This window comes from Xenopus laevis, chromosome 6S (assembly GCF_017654675.1).
Source record: "Xenopus laevis strain J_2021 chromosome 6S, Xenopus_laevis_v10.1, whole genome shotgun sequence".
NCBI classification, from domain to species: domain Eukaryota; kingdom Metazoa; phylum Chordata; class Amphibia; order Anura; family Pipidae; genus Xenopus; species Xenopus laevis.
Window position 1 is genome coordinate 22,456,247 of NC_054382.1, and position 16,691 is coordinate 22,472,937.

The following is a 16,691-nucleotide window of genomic DNA, read 5'->3' on the forward strand; positions in this document are numbered from 1 at the left end:
AGGCTAGGAATCCTTCAAATTGGACCCGTGCAGGACTCTACCTTGAGGTGTGGAAAGGTAGAGGTGCAACCCAGCTGTTTGAGTTGAAAGAAATATTTATCCATAATTTTGAGGAATCCTTTACCTTCCATTGTAGGTGCTGTTTTTTTGTCACCATTGGTAGATTTAAACACAGTGCAACCAAGAGTGTATTTTTGAGACTGATAGTTCACACTACTTTTTGTGATGTACTGAAACTCTGAGGTGCTTTCAAGCCTTCCTCTTACAGAGGAATGGTGTGGACGTGGTTCAAACCAGCATCACGTCTGTTTGGGAGTACATGAGTTTTGTAAGAAGATATATTAGTGGGTTTCTTCTTATTGTCTTTACAGACATTTCATACAATGACCCATCATAGGTCCAGGTATTGAGCATCATTAGGCCCATCGAAATTTATTAGTAAAATCAAATTTTTTAAACTCGGGTGAATAGGATTGACCCAAAAACTCAACTCGAATTTGAGTTTTAAAAACGTGATTCATGTCAGGAAGGCTGCAAACAACTCAGAATTGATCCCTGGATGTCTCCCATTGACTTAAACAACAATTCAGCAGGTTTTAGGTGGCGAATAGTCAAATTTGAGTTCTTAAAGGGCCAGAGTTTGATAAATCTTGAAAATTTAGTTCAAATTTTTTGAAAAACTCATCAAATTTGATAATTCCCTAATCGAATTTGACAGTTTTGACCATAAAAAACTCTAAAAATCCAAATTTCGAGTTTTCAATTCAACCCTGGATAAATCTGCCCCTAAGTGTATTTTCAGTCCTTTAGGGCAGTGTTGTCCAACTTCTGTGGTACCGAGGGCCAACATTTTACTGGCCTATGTGGTGGAGGGACAATAATGGAAGTGGGTGTTGGCCACTCCCATTTTTAAACCACACCCACTGTAAACCACACCCATATTACCATTAGAACTTTTAAGATCATATCCACATTAACGGTGGTAGCACACCAAAAAACAAAATGGTTGGTGTTCACTGCAGGGAAATCCCTCATCACTCATATGTGAAAAATTTAAGTCATGTTAAAACATACCCTTAAATCCATATGCCTCATCCTCCCCTGTGGATAATTCAACAAACCCCAACACATGATTAAACACCTTAGGGGCCTTTAACAATTTCCAAATGCTAATAACCCCAATAACAAACCCCTAACAGGCTTACATCCTACAGGTAGCGTAGGGCAAGCAGAGAATGGCACACCCAAGCAGCACTGAGTAAGCAGAGAATGGCACACACAAGCAGCACTGAGTAAGCAGAGAATGACACACACAAGCAGCACTGGGCAAGCAGGGAGGGAAGGCAGAACAGAGCAGGAGACAGGGAAAGCTATCAGTCTAATATGTACTACATACAGTGACACAGTGCTGGTGCCCCATTAGCATTTTGAAAGTGTGAACAGGTGAACAATGTGGGCAGTTTCAGTCTGGGTCTCAGGTGTGAACAGTACAGGGTTTTAGAATATAAACAATAGAGGTGCCACAAGTTTGAACAATACAGGGGGATCAAAAATGCAGGGGATTAGAGTCTCAATTTGAGGTTTAAACAATGCAGGGGCTAGTTAATCTCTGTAGTGATACCTTTTAAAACTAACATATGGTAAACAGACACAGCATGTGGGGGCCACAGAAGGGGGGTGCCAGTTGGACAGCCCTGCTTTAGGGTATACTTTAACCATAGGCAGCAGAAGATGGTTTTGTCAGGGGGGGCCCAAAAAGAAGCACACAGGCGGCGCGCTAAGCACAACACTGCAAAATTTTGGCCACTCCCCTTAAACCCCACCCACTTCCCCGTGTGCTTTCACAGAATTTTCAGGAAAATCAAACCATAACAGTGGGGTAAAATTTGCTTAAAGTCTGGCACTGCAGGCAGGCAGTATTAAAACCACATGTACAATTTTAACTGGGAGCTGTGAATGTTGCACTACAAGTACATTATGGGAAAGGGGGAAAAAGATTCTGGCACCTAAAGTACATTACATGCAGAGACTGTGACATACTCAAAAGACATACAAAGGAGCAGTAGGTACTTATCTCCCAAGAACATAATATAGAGAAAGCACCACAAGTACATTATATAGTAAGAAGCAGAGGCACTGGTACACCAAATACATACATAGAGAGCAATGGACAATGGCACCACAAGCAGTAAGATATAGAGAATACTGGCAGGCCAAGCACAATATAGAATAAAACAAAGTCGGTATAAGTACAAGATTGCATTATATAGTAAGAATCAGTGAGCACAGGCACTCCAAGCCTATTATAAGTTCTAGCAACTCCCCATGCACTGCCTCACTCTATTGCTCTGCCAAAATGCAAGGTATGAGGAGCTGCATTAGTAATGTGAAAAATTCAAATATCTCTCACTACATGGATCCCTTTTCTGCTAGTTGCACAGCAATGTTATATTATAATGGGGCAGTTGTACAAATGCTCCAATCCCACTGCATCAGCATAATAATTATACATTGTATATATATATAGTATATAGACACATAGTAATTTAGTTTGAAAAAAGACATGTCTAGCCTTTTGGCCTAAGTAAAACTTGTCTAACTTCTAGCTGATACAAAGGAAGGAGAACAACCCCTTCTAAAGCTTCTCCAATTTGCTTAAAATAATTGGATGGCACAGGAGAAATTCCATGTATAAATTCCCCAAGAAATTATAGCGGAATGGCAACTTCATTTATAAATACCCCCAGAATTCATAGCAGAATGGCAATTCTATGTATAAATACCCCAAGAATATCAAGATGGCACAGTGGCAATTCCATGTATAAATACCCCAGAATTCATGGCAGGATGGCACCATGGCAATTCCATGTATAAAACCCCCAGAATTCACAGTAGGATGGCACAGGCGCTATTCCATGTATAAATGCTCTCAGAATTTATAGTAGGATGTCACAGTGCAATTCCATGTATACATAAAACCAAGAACCCATAGCAGGATGGCAAAGGGGCAATTCCATGTATAAATACCCCCAGAACCAATAGCAGGATGGCAAAGGGGCAATTCCATGAATAAATACCCCCCATAATCCATAGCAGGGTGGCAAAGTGGCAATTCCATGTATAAATACCCCCAGAACCCATAGCAGGGTGGCAAAGGTGCATTTCCATGTATAAATACCCCCAGAACCCATAGCAGGTTGGCAAAGGGGCAATTCCATGTATAAATACCCCCAGAACCCATAGCAGGGTGGCAAAGGTGCATTTCCATGTATAAATACCCCCAGAACCCATAGCAGGTTGGCAAAGGTGCATTTCCATGTATAAATACCCCCAGAACCCATAGCAGGATGGCAAAGGGCAATTAGATGTATAAATACCCCCAGAACCCACAGCTGGATGGCAAAGGGGGATTCCATGTATAAATACCCCCAGAACCCATAGCAGGATGGCAAAGGGGCAATTCCATGTATAAATACCCCCAGTACCCATAGCAGGTTGGCAAAGGTGCATTTCCATGTATAAATACCCCCAGAACCTATAGCAGGATGGCAAAGGGGCAATTATATGTATAAATACCCCCAGAACTCACAGCTGGATGGCAAAGGGGGATTCCATGTATAAATACCCCCCAGAACCCATAGCAGGATGGCAAAGGGGCAATTCCATGTATAAATACCCCCCAGAACCCATAGCTGGACTGTGGGGGTCTGGGTCCACCAGTGCTACCCCCACCCCCTTCAGGCCCCCCTTCCGAGATGCAAATCCTGCTCTGCTCAACCAGCCCCCCACGCAACCTACCACCAGTATGCTTTATTTCTTCAGTCAGATGGGGTGGGGAAGGTCAGGAGCGCAGGCTTAGTTGTGCTGGAGATCGATCAAGGTCCTCGCCCCCCTCCCCAGGCAGAAATCCAGCTCTGCCCTCTGCATCCCCTGGCACATACACCGATGGTGCGCGTCAGGTGTGGGGGGGGGAGTCTGTGTGGAGCGGGTTTGGGGCTGGTGTGGCTCGATCTCCGTTCCGACGGCTATGACTTTAACAAGACATTTCTTGGCACATGACTTGTCATTCAACTTCTCCACAGACTTTAGTACGTTTAGTGGACACCGCAGTAGAAGCTGGGGTTTGTTCTGGGCTCTCCTCGCCATTATTTCCTTGGGGAGAAGAGTTTGAAGGTACTGCTAAAGCAGATTGTGAACAGTGTCGGACTGGCCCACCGGGATACCAGGAAAACTCCCGGTGGGCCAAGGTGTCAGTGGGCCCTCCTGCTTCTAAACATTTGGCTTATTTCATGGCCATTCCCTATTTCTATGAGAATAAAGAGGCTAAATAGATGGAATAATATGTTATAGTATGGAAAGAAAAGAGAATACGAGAACAAAGGTTGACTAAGGAAAGAAAGAAAATAATACTTAGAGTGGGCCCCTGGTCTTTGGGTGGGCCTCTGGTGAGAGTTTTTGGTGGGCCCCTGGTGTCCCAGTCCGACACTGATTGTGAATGAAGGCCTGACCTTCCCCACCCCATCTGACTGAAGAAATTAAGACTTTTTCCTGAAAAGTCTGAATTTTTTTCAGATTTTTGCCCGAAAAAGTCGGATTTTTGGGCTAATTCCAGTGCAGACCACAGAAACTTCCAAATAGGATTCAAACTTTTAGCAGCCTTATGATATAACTTTAATGGTAGTAGGTCATATATCTTAGAGACAGGAGAGAATACACTTTTTATATGATATCATGCCCTAATATTCATATATCCCATATTATTTACTAACTTTAATAATATTATAATGCATGTTATGTGTTTTTTACATGTGCTTCATATCGGGTATATATACTTACAGGTTTTAATACTAGGACCCTAGAAATGTATGACCAAAAAGACATGTAGTTCATGGAGAGGTGTGGCCAACCTCTTTTATTGGTTTTAGCAAGAAATAGGAGGGAATACTTGAATTTTAAATCATACTGGTACCGGAGGGTACAAAATGCGTAAGGTGGGTTTCTAGTAGGGATGCACCGAATCCAGGATTCTGCCTTTTTCACCAGGATTCGGCCGAATCCTTCTGCCCGGCCGAACCGCATCCTTATTTGCATATGCAAACTAGGGGCGGGGATGGAAATTTAGTGACTTTTTGTCAAACAAAGAAGTAAAATATGTTTTCCCCTTCCCACCCCTAATTTGCATATGCAAATTAGGATTCTGATCGGTGTTCGGCCGAATCTTTCACTAAGGATTCACGGGGTTCGGCCGAATCCAAAATAGTGGATTCGGTGCATCCCTAGTTTCTAGGGGGTCGGTATGTAAACCTTTAAGTATTTAATAAATTTTGATTTTTATGGACTTTGAGAGACGGGATATCTAGTAATTTATGGAAACTGGCATACAGACTCCCCTAGCCCTGCAAATACTGTTACTTTAAAACAGAGGTTGTTGGAAGTACCATAAACTGAGGAGCTTGAGTCAAAGGATTTATGTTATTCCAGGTAAAGTTGTTGTACAATGTTAGCCCCTCACAGGGCATGTACCGACTCCACAGCCCTGATTAGAGGTATCAGGTTTCTCTAGTTTTCTCTAGTTTCTCAAGTCACTTGTGATACGCAGGTCAGAAAACTATGATCCACAGAACTTTCGTTTGAACGTGCCTGAACTCACCTGCAACACCATGGACGTCACCAATAGGGAGGGTTTGTTGGATGGTAACATGCAGAGGCTCAAGGTGGCAGGTCTGAGTTGGGTTGCCACCTTACTCTGTTAGTAAAACAAGACAGGGGGTGGCCCCATGTAGTCGATGGTGCAGTTTGATGACATCAGGTGCAAGGTTAATGACGTGATGGCCAGTGATTGGAGTAGGTATGCTACTGCCGCAGCGTTATGGGTTTTCAGAGCAAAGAAAACTGGATATCCAGTTTTAAACCAAACAGCCCTACTAAAAAACAGACTGCCCAGTTCAAAACTGGAGAGGTGGCAACTCTAAGCCTGGAAATTCCAAAAGCTGGACGTGCCAACTGCCCAAACCTGCACCCGCAACCCCACTTAACATGTGAGCATCAAATATACCTGCACATCAATAGAAAGCACCCTGTGCTTAGTATCCTCATCTGGAGGGGGTGGTTGGTGCTGGAGAGCTTGAGGTAGGGTTGACACCTTTTCTGGGAAAAAATACCGGCCTTTTTTTTTATCTTTTTTTCCCTATTAATAACATTGGGATCAACCATCATTTTTACATGCCAAGCAGGTAAAATACCGGCCAGGTGGCAAAAGTAGGTGGAGGCCTTTTTAGAAGAAACCAGTACAAAGATCTGTAATATCTCCCTCTAGGAGTGAGATATATGAAAAGGCTAATTGTCAGAGCAGTAAAAATCTACAACGAGGAGAATAGAACAGTTAGTACCCTACAGTGGCACCCTCCATCATAGGGACTCAATCAACTGGGCTCTGCAATAGAAGAAACCCAGAGCATTTTGTGCAGAAGGGGAGGGGCACCTGTCCACATCAACATTCAAAGTAGGGATGGAAAAAGCAGGGGCTTATTTTTGAATTCCAGGCTTGGAGGCAAGTTTTGGCTGCATAAAATCAGATGTACTGTCAAACAGAGCCACCTGTAGGCTGCCAATCACAGCACTTATTTTGCACCACCCAGGAACATTTTTTATACTTGCGTCATTCCCCAACATATGAATGTAGCTCACAGGTAACAAAGGTTGAGGACCCCCACTTTAAAATATGCAGAGTTGCAAGTGGCCGAGTCCAAGTTGGGCAAGAGCTAGCAGGGGTCCTAGGGACCAAAGAGTGGTCCATCTATTTAATAGTGTTATGTACACATTTTTGGGATATGATTTGCTGACACACAAAGGTCAATTGTTTAGCCCATAACCATAACATAAAATTTGCCTCCATTTATAAGGGTGGCTCACCTTTTAGTTAAGTTTTAGTATGCATTTTTACATCACTTTCTTTAATCTTCTGATGTTTTCCAGATTTCAAACGGGGGTCACTGACCCCATCTAAAAACAAATGCTCTGTAAGGCTACATGCAGAGAAATTAATGCCAGCCGACAGAAATCTTTTAACCTGTCCAATTGACCGAACGACTGATCTCCGTGGGATGAAAAATGTGGGGCTTGTGGTGGGCGCAGCCCAGTTCATTTTTTTGTATGGGGCCCTGCGATTTCTGATGGCGGCCCTGGTTACCACCCACAGGGACATTGCCAATTTACTAACGGGCGCAGGCGCCAATTCGCTAGCAAAAGAGACAGATGCCAGCGGTCAATCGCACTCTATCACCAGGCTCTGGCGAATGGACGTTACTCCGCAAATTCACTAAAATGCGGATTTTACTGAACGTTACCTCTTTCGCCAGACTTGCCTTCGTGAAGTGCAATGGAGTGCATAGATCTTCAGTGGGAGACTGTCACTAGCTTTAGTCGGACATTACTTTCGTAGAATTGCTGCAGGGGCAGAACATCGGCTGATCTGTTCTTTTACTACTTTATTTGATCTGAAACGTTAGTGGCAGGTCTGGAGATGGGGAAGTCCAATTGTTTGAGGATTCGAACGATCGGATCTTTGCATCCAGGGGCGCTCCGCCAATGAGGCGAGTTGAGCAACTCGCAAAAAGCCGCTCCTGGTGCCTTTAAGTGCGAAAGAGCACAATTGCGTTCTCTGTACTAGCGTTGCTACCTCCTCCCCCAGAAAGGTAAGTGGGCAGGGGGGGCGGCATTACAGGAGCAGGCGGCTCTTTCCCAAGAAACGGCGTTAGTTGCAACTAAGACCAGCTTTAGCCCCTTCGCCCTTTAGTAAATCTGCCCCTATGATGGCTGGTTGTGGCAATTAGAACTACTTGGGTGTATAAATGCATCCTAAGTCTTAGCTGACAGTGCATGCTGGGATTTGTAGTAGAAATAAAAGCTGCACATCCTCAGGTTGCAGGTCCATAAAGCATGAGCAGTAGGGAGGTGGGATGGCTGGATTGTGAGTGCACTTGTCCCAGCCAGACCAGCAGATGGCTCCTTAGCACCTCTCTCCCTTGCACTGAAGAGTTAAAGCTGCTGGAACATTTGCAATGAGTGAGGGAGGAGGAGGAAAGGAGAGAGGGGGATGCGAGGAGGGGAACACAATACAGCGAGCTCTCACTGCAACACTGACACAAAGCAACATGGAGGAGGTCTGTGCCGGACCCTGATGCAGCATTGGGATCACCCTAGCCCGGGTGCAGCCTCGGTTACATGCGCCGGAGACTGAGGGGACATGAGCGGCTCTACGGCTGTGGCGCTTCTCCTCTGTGTGCTGGGCTGCAGCGTATGGGCAGCTGGGAGCAAAGCCTCGCACGAGCACAATGCAGCAGCTCAAGGTCGGTGTATAGGGGGGAACAGGTCACACCTTGAGGTATCTCTAACAAAAAGGGGGGAAGGGGAAGTGGTATCGCCTCATTAGGGACTGTCTCATTGGAAAGCACGCTGCTGATGTCCATTTGGATCCCCCTACGCTGTGATGTTTTGGAACATTTGCCAAGGTTACGCCCCCAGCAGCCCGGGAAAGAGTTAAATGACGGGTTGATGCGAGTGGTTGTGCCCTAGAAGAGGGGGGAATGGGGCTCAGTCATTTGGGCTCTTTTCCTCCCATTGTTCCCGTGTCGTTTCGCAGGGAACTTTGCGCTGCCCCTGCTGCAGTGGAAATCCGAGAACCTGCTACTGTTGATTCTTCCCCCCTTATGTGAAAAGCGCTAAAATGGAAACTGGTGGAGGGGAGTTTTATGGGTCTGATCCCAATTCCACCCAAAAAAAATATGAAGCAGGAGGGGCGGGTCTTAAACTTGATCCGGATGCTGAGAAAGTGGTAGAGGCTGCTGAATTATTTCTATTATTTTTCTATTCTGTCCAGTTAAGACTTAAGTCCTATGATCCAGGCTACTAACTAAAATCTTATGCATTGCTATTGGCCACACATACAGTTCCCACATTTTCCGGAAACAAAATACCGGCCTTCCCATATATTTTTCTTTTTTCCCTGTTAGTAACATTGGGATCAACCATCATTTTTACCTGCCAGGCTGGTAAAATACCGGCCAGGTGGCAACCCTACATAAGCCCACAGATGGCACGTTTCCTAATAAAGGTGAGCACAAAGGCCTCACTTTGACTATATATACTTGCATCTGTCTTTCTACGGAACTACAGTTACCACATTTACTACAGAAAAAATACCTTTAAAATAAAATAAATAATAAGATTGGCCTCAAGCATCCGTATTACCAGCCAAACAGGGAAAATACTATCCAGGTAGTAATAACACCTTTATGCCTGGCAGGGCTGCTTTAAGGGTCAGGGCACACAGGCAGATTCGGGGAGATTAGTCACCCGGCGACAAATCTCTTCCGGGCAACTAATCTCCCCGAACTGTCTCCCCCGGTGCCGGACTGGCCCAACGGGATACCAGGAAAACTCCCGGTGGGCCCAGGTGTCAGCGGGCCCTCTTGCTGCTAACCATTTAGTATATTTCATGGTCCTTACCTATTCCTTTATGGTGAAAAATGCTTAATAATGAAAAAAGATATATAAAAGACTAGCAGAATAAAGAGGTTTAGAGAGGAAAGGAGGAATAATAGTTTAGAAAATGGGCCCACTGTCTAAGGTTTTCCGGTGGGCCCGTGGCATCCCAGTCCGACACTGGTCTCCCCTGCCTTCCTGTTCCCGATGTCACCCTGAAGAAGAGGAGAGTTGTCCCCAGGTGACTAATCTCCCCAAATCTGCCTGTGTGTCCTGACCCTTCGATTTGAGCAGAGAGATTTTTGCTTTTGGCCCCCCAATATGATAGGGGACCAAATATTGATAAAACACAATGGAATACATTATATTTTTTTGGTGATTTCTTCAGCGTGACAGCATATTGGTTAAATGAATCTTCATAGCCTTGGTATTGCTAAGGGTTAATGGCAGACTGGGCAAATCGATGGGAATTGCCGCCAAACTCTGGGTCCTGCGCAGAAGCAGGAATGTTTTCCATCAATAATTTTTCTGTAGTCTTTGAATAATAGGCGTTTTCTAAAACATTTTTGTCTCGCTCCCGGTAGAGCAAGAAGGTTTTGGGGAGACAAAATGCTATAAATGGCACGATTTGCCATTTTCCAGTACTAGGCACAAGGGTGCAGATTTTTGGCTGGACAGTTTTTTAAACATTAACAGTTGGAGGTTTATTATGGCAGACCATTGTCCAGTCCCATCAAATCTTTCATGATCTGTCCAGTTTCAACGTTTCACGAGCCAATGTGCCGTGTCAGCGGGTGAAGGATGCATCAGCACATGCGGAAGTGATGAGTAATTCAACCCTTTACCTTCTGTATCAATACGTGATCTGCGAGATATGTAATTATTGAAGATGCTTTACATTATTTTATAATAGTGTGATTAAAAGGGGAGCTATCGAGAAAATTTTAATATAAGCTTGATCATGCTGAAATAAGAAACTTTCTAAACACAATCAATTGAAAATTCTGTATCGTTTCTGAAATAATCAAGTTTATCAGCATCTGTTTCTCCTCATTCTGTCTTCATGCAGTAGTAGAATAATCCAATGTGAGGAAGCTTATATTACATTTTCATTTTTGCGATAGTTCCCCTTTAAACTTAAATTGCAAGGCATGTGGCAGTTACATGTTGTGGCCAGAGCCTCCAGTTGTCAGACGTTTATTGGGCAGTGTCACATCTGACTGGCTGGACCAAATGACTGAAATCACATGAAAGCCTGGAGGATGAATGAGGCTTGAATGGAACGTATTGAGCAGAGTGCTATCTGGCTTCCTCATTGACACCTCCTGTGTTTTCATTTAAATCTTGACCCCCTCCCTTTTTTTTTTTTTCTGTGATTTTGGCATTCATCCCAATATATATTGGAATTCCTTATGATCTCACTGTAAAATGTGAATGCTCTGGAACTTCAACTTTCACCAGATCCCCTTTTCATTTAATTACCCCTTGACTGCCATAAAACAGAAAAGTGATGTTGATGTGCTTGGGTTTTTCCCTATTCCTCACTGGAACAAATTGCATTACCTCTCTTATTATCTGCCTGACGCAAGAATGCATCAGAGGGGGTTTGTGTTTCCACGCAATAGGCGGAATGTGCATTTTAGAAAGGGGGAAGTTAAATCCATAGTATAATGGCTGTTTGTAACTACTGTATAGTATTAATAATTGGTAAATAATTTGTACTGTTGCAGATGGAATGGAATTCTCTATTCTTGTATTTGGGCAGAATGGCCACTTGTAAAATGGGCCTTTTATCCTCTTCTTCAAAAATGCATGGTATTCCCCCATTTTTACTCCCTAGAAGTGTGCCAATGGCCTGCTGATTCCATCAAGCACAACTAAAGGCCCCCATACACGGGCTGATAAAAGCTGCCAACAGACCAAGTCGGCAGCTAATTGGCCCATGTGCGACGGGCTTCCCCGATCGATATCTGGCCGAAAGTCACCAAACGAACGGATGTTTACGTCTATGGTCACCTTAATTTGCCTCAGAAGATCTGCTAGTGTTTGGCCACCTCTAGACTGTACTTCAGTTATCCTTTCTTAATTATTCCACTTTGCATCACAATTCCACTACAGGATACAGGCAGTGTAACACTTGTGTTCTGCTCCTGACAATTCATACTTTTGTGTTTCTGTGTTCTGGACTGTGTGTGGACTGCAAGACCGGTCCTGTGTCTGTCAGTAAATACTCAAAGCAGGGCAGACGGGAGCAGGTTGGCATTTTCTCTGCCCTAAATATATAAATATAATTTATGTTTTCATTGCTCCTGAAAGGATTGATTTTAAGTTCAGTTATCGCTACTTAACATTTACCGTAGAGCTGTACTTTCTGGTATTCCCATGAGTTTTCAGCAGTTTCCTTGCAGAGAAGGCCAATTGTTCTTTCTTTGACTGGAAGATTAAATGGATACTGTTGCCAAAAATCTATGCATTTAGTAGAGGACTTTCTGGATAGCCATTAGCCAACCAGTGCAAGATATAAAATGGCAAGTTTTGCTAAAGTACTTTTAAGATCCATACCAAGAGATATCTTTTGCAAGCCTATCCTACAGTTCCTCTCTCCTCATGTGTATCATGTGTATCATTGTGCTCTCCTCCTGTGTATTTATGTCAAATTCAATATGCCGCTACTAATGATTCTAATCAAGGTCCAGTTTCCCACAACCTTTGCAATGTCCTCTCCATTTCAAATGTTATATGTCTCCACTAAAGCTTCTTATAAACTTCCAGTTTCTCTGTCAGATGCCATATGATTCCACTAATGATTTTAATCAAGGTAGTGTGGGCACTAATATATTTAATGCACTGTTGTGAAATAATATTGCATAGGTAAAGACCTTCCGATTTGATAACTTTCTCTTTCTTTCCCCGTTCAAATAGCATGTTTCAATTAAGCTAGCGTTCTTCACTGATAATTTATTTTTGGGCTATGCAGCATTATTTTTATGTACAGATATATTTGTAACTCAATCCAGAACATATAAATATTAATATTTCTTAACAGATTGTGCTGCCTCCTTTGCCTGAGGGTCTGTTGTCATTTCTCCTTGTAAATAAGCCAAGGCGCTTTGCATCTTGTGTGATTTCTGTCTGGTCGATCAATCCTCCAGTGGGTGGTTGGCCTGTGTATGCTCACGAGTTTTATATGGATATGCTTCTTGGATTTATTAGCTAAATACTGTGTTCCTTAATTGAGAATCTTCTATGCATATGTGGGTGCCAGTGAAACACTGTCATACACATAAACCTGTTTTATAGCGCTCTACCTAATGAACTTTCATTTTCCTAAACTCCAGGTAAAGCTGGCCATAGAGGCAAAGATCCGATCTTACGAATCGCGGATTCGTACGATTTTCGGACCGTGTGGGGAGAGTCCCGACATTTTTTGTCCGGCGGAAATCGGTCGTTTGGTCGATCGGACAGGTTAGAAAATTTCTGTCGGCTGCCGATAATATCTCTGCGTGTATTGCCGATTGTACGATTTTCAGTGGGAGACTGTCACCAGTTTTGACAGACATAACTTTCGTACGATTGCTGTCCGGATCAGAACATCGGCTGATCTGTTCTTTTACTGCTTTATTTGATCTGAATGGTTAGTGGCAGGTCGGGAGATGGGGACGTCCGATCGTTCAAGGGTTCGAATGATCGGATCTTTGCGTCTATGGCCATCTTAACAAATGAACTGTGTATAACAGAGTACGAGTCACATAACTGTAACTGATCCTCTCCCATGGATTAGATTGTTTACCAAATCTGTACACAACTTATCAACACACCTCCAATATCTTAGATTTCATCTGATGTGGTACAAATTTATGTTGGCTATACACTTATAGATCCCGCAACATGGCCATAGGCTGATGAAATTGTTTGGTTCCTGTACCAACAATTGGCTCATACAATTGATCGGTAGGAACCACATCAATGATCAAATTCGGTCCAAAAAACCAGTCCAATCGATAGGTCGAGAAGGCTAATAGACAGGAACAAATTATGATCTGCCTGGCTGCCAACTCGGCCTGGGGGTGGTGTGTTGTCCCCTTATATTGGCATGTGTAAGGTCAGCCTCATATGATTTTGGCCAGTGGCCCAATGAACAATGATGTATTGCTTCTTCACTTGACTAGAGGCTAAAAATTCTAATCTGTAGATTCCTAACAGACAGTTGCTGTGTAGCAATGGCGGAAATTGAAAAAAGGCTATATGACACAGGTTAAATAATGAATACCAGATAACACTATTATGTTCTACAGAGCTATCTTTATGTATTACTTGAGCCTTTTCTCTTTTGAAGGGCTGCCCCCATTGCTACACAGCAGCTTATTTATATAAACAATAGTAGAGTTTCTGAAGCAAACACAGCACTTTTACCAGCGCAGGGCAACACTGCATTATATTTTTATTACTTTAAAACACTTTAATTTTTTGATGTTTCCTTTGTGAAAGATTCGGCCAAATACCGAACCGAATCCAAACCCTAATTTGCATATGGAAATTAGGGGTTGGAAGGGGAAAATTGTTTTACTTCCTTGTTTTGTGACAAAAAGTCATGTGATTTCCTACCCTGCCCCTAATTTACATATGCAAATTCGGATTCGGTTCAGCCTAGCAGAAGGATTCGGCGAATCCTGCTTAAAAAGGCCGAATCCCGAACCGAATCTTGCATTCCGTGCATCCCTAGTTACTTTTATATCCGTGCCTGACCCGCCCTCAACAGGAACTAATGAACTGACAAGGCTGGAAAGAGAACATAGTAAAACGTGAGTGAAAGTTTGGTGGGTCATTTGTTACTGTGGATAGGGCTGACCTGATCAGATGTGTACAATAGCTTTATGACACAGAGGTCAGCAGCCCTGTGGGAAATGCTCTCCCATAAAACACTCCCAGGCTGCTGGCTTTGGCTAGGAGATAGAGACACAAGTCCTACCAGCGATTTACAGCTTTTGTGATCAGTCATTGGAAGAACAGATAAGAATACTGGCACAAAGGGCAAATTCTAGCTTTGTGTTGGCATCTGCACTCATGGGCCATAATTGAGTGTAACTGGTGGTGCAGGTGATTGCTATACAAAGGAGCTGGGGTGATTTAAATAGTTTTATAGATAAACAATGAGCTAGAAATACCTTGAGCAGAAATACACTTTGAATCACCTTTTGTGCCATAGCCCTAATAAAAAGTCAACACTGCCTTCCCAGTCTGCCAGTCTTCTGCGGTGATATTAGGGCCATGGCTGACAGGGAGACTTGTTGCCCGCGATAAAAATGCACAAATCTCCCGAAAAGGCTTCTCTACCAGCAATTATTGAAATCTTTGGAAGTCAAACCTACGCTTTGCTTTGTTCTCCAAATTCGGGACAACTTTGGGACACGTAGGTTTTACCGCCAGTGATTTCAGTTATTGCTGTTAGAGAAGCATTTTCTGAAGATTTGAGCTCTAAGTAAGTGCCGTTGTTTGTGAGTTTTGCATGATCATTGCTACTGTATCACAAGCCGTTTATGGATGAAGACAAGTCGCCTCTGAGAATTACTCCGGCTCAGCGCCTGTGTGCGGAACTATCTTTGTGCTCTGAAGATTTGGTGCTCACAGTCATGCAGTTTTATCACGGGCGACAAATATACCTGTCAGTCATTACACTTATACGTTTTCCTTCAACATGTTGATCACATCTCATACTAATAAATAGGAACTTGGAGCACAGGCAGTATGGAATTGGCCTGCTTATTAAAATATACTTTAACCATCACTTTTAGTAGGTTTGGACACATGTTGGCATACTATATGTAAATGTAATATTACGGTAATTGCCTTCAGGTGGCAATTAGTGGTGGCGGTGAGTCAAAAAGTACACTTAATTAGAGCAAGCGCATTGTTAATGTGTTGGTATCCAGCTATGGTCTTGTGGCATGCCACAAAGTTAAATGGTTAAAGATCACAATGGGATGCAAAATGTTTTGCAGATACAGTTGAATGTGTGTAACATTTACATGTGCATTTCCAAGGATACAATCATCTCATTGTCCAGCAATCCGTTATTCTGGGGGTGATTTTATGACTTATCATGGCTGTGTATACTGTGGCATTTGATAGACTTATTAAACAGCATGTGGAAGAGAATGAATCAGTTCACACACACTGACACACACGTAAGGATTTTTTACGCAGTGATGTGTGTTTAGTATTTGACCCTCGCTCTAATACGCTTCATATTTATTTTTCCTATTCACTGGGGTGTCACTGCCACTATAATAGTAGCAGTTTTATAATACCACCCATCAGTTTCTGCCGGTTTGCATGTTTTGGGAGTTTAAACTGTTTTACTTTCATGGGCAGCCCTTAAAGGAGAAGGAAAGCTGCAGTTTATTGCCAATAGATTAGCCACAATAGTTCAAGCTATAAGACTACATTTATTTTGCAGAATGCTTTACCATACCTGAGTAAACAGATCTAGAAACTCTCTGTTTGTTTAGGATAGCAGCTGAGATATTAGCTTGGTGTGACATCACTTGCTGTCTGAGTCTCTCTCTGCTTGCTCATAGTAACATAGTAAGTGACATAGTAACTAAGGTTGAAAAAAGCAAAACAAACAAAAGGAACACCAAGAACCCCAATAGTGTAATATGTATTGGTAAGGGATAATGAAATAAGAGTAGATAACATATATTTGTGTCTGCTTGGAGGAGGTAAGTCCACAACTGCCTCCTCTGATTACCAAGTTTTGGTTTTTAAACTCGTTTATATCCTTTTATTCTTTTGGCGCCTCTGTTCTTTTTATACAAGGTTGAAAAAAGACACACTTCCATCAAATTCAACCTAGTGTTTTTTTTTAATTTGCCTAACTGCTACATAGCTCTGAGCTCAGATTATAAAGGGGAGGGGGAGGAGCAAACTGAGCATGCTCAAGCCCTAGCCCTGGAGGTTTATGCTTAAAACAGGAAGTCTGATACAGAAGCCCATGTCTACACAATAGAAGGAGATTCTGTGTTTGTTTTGACAGAGGACAGAGCAGCATTACTTTGCGTGTTTACCAGTATACTTATATAGAGACCTTTTTGATAAAGTTCACTTAGTTTTAAACATCTCTTTTAAAACCTGTTCCTCCCTTGGCCTAACAAAATGTACTGTAGCCCTCTAATATTTGTTGGCTGCTGGGTAATGTGATCCTTTGG

The 16,691-nt window shown here is 42.9% G+C and overlaps 1 protein-coding gene across 2 annotated transcripts in view; it reads left to right on the forward strand.

The window, feature by feature from the left end:
* Positions 1–8,164: 8,164 nt before the first annotated feature.
* The window catches only part of fam171a1.S (family with sequence similarity 171 member A1 S homeolog), a 67,428-nt gene continuing 58,901 nt past the window's right edge, over positions 8,165–16,691 (forward strand). Inside the window, 1 exon segment of one of the 2 annotated variants that reach the window (NM_001127859.1) lies at positions 8,165–8,348. In NM_001127859.1, coding sequence (NP_001121331.1) covers positions 8,246–8,348 — 103 coding nt within the window. In that variant the 5' untranslated portion in view covers positions 8,165–8,245. 2 annotated transcript variants of the gene reach the window in all.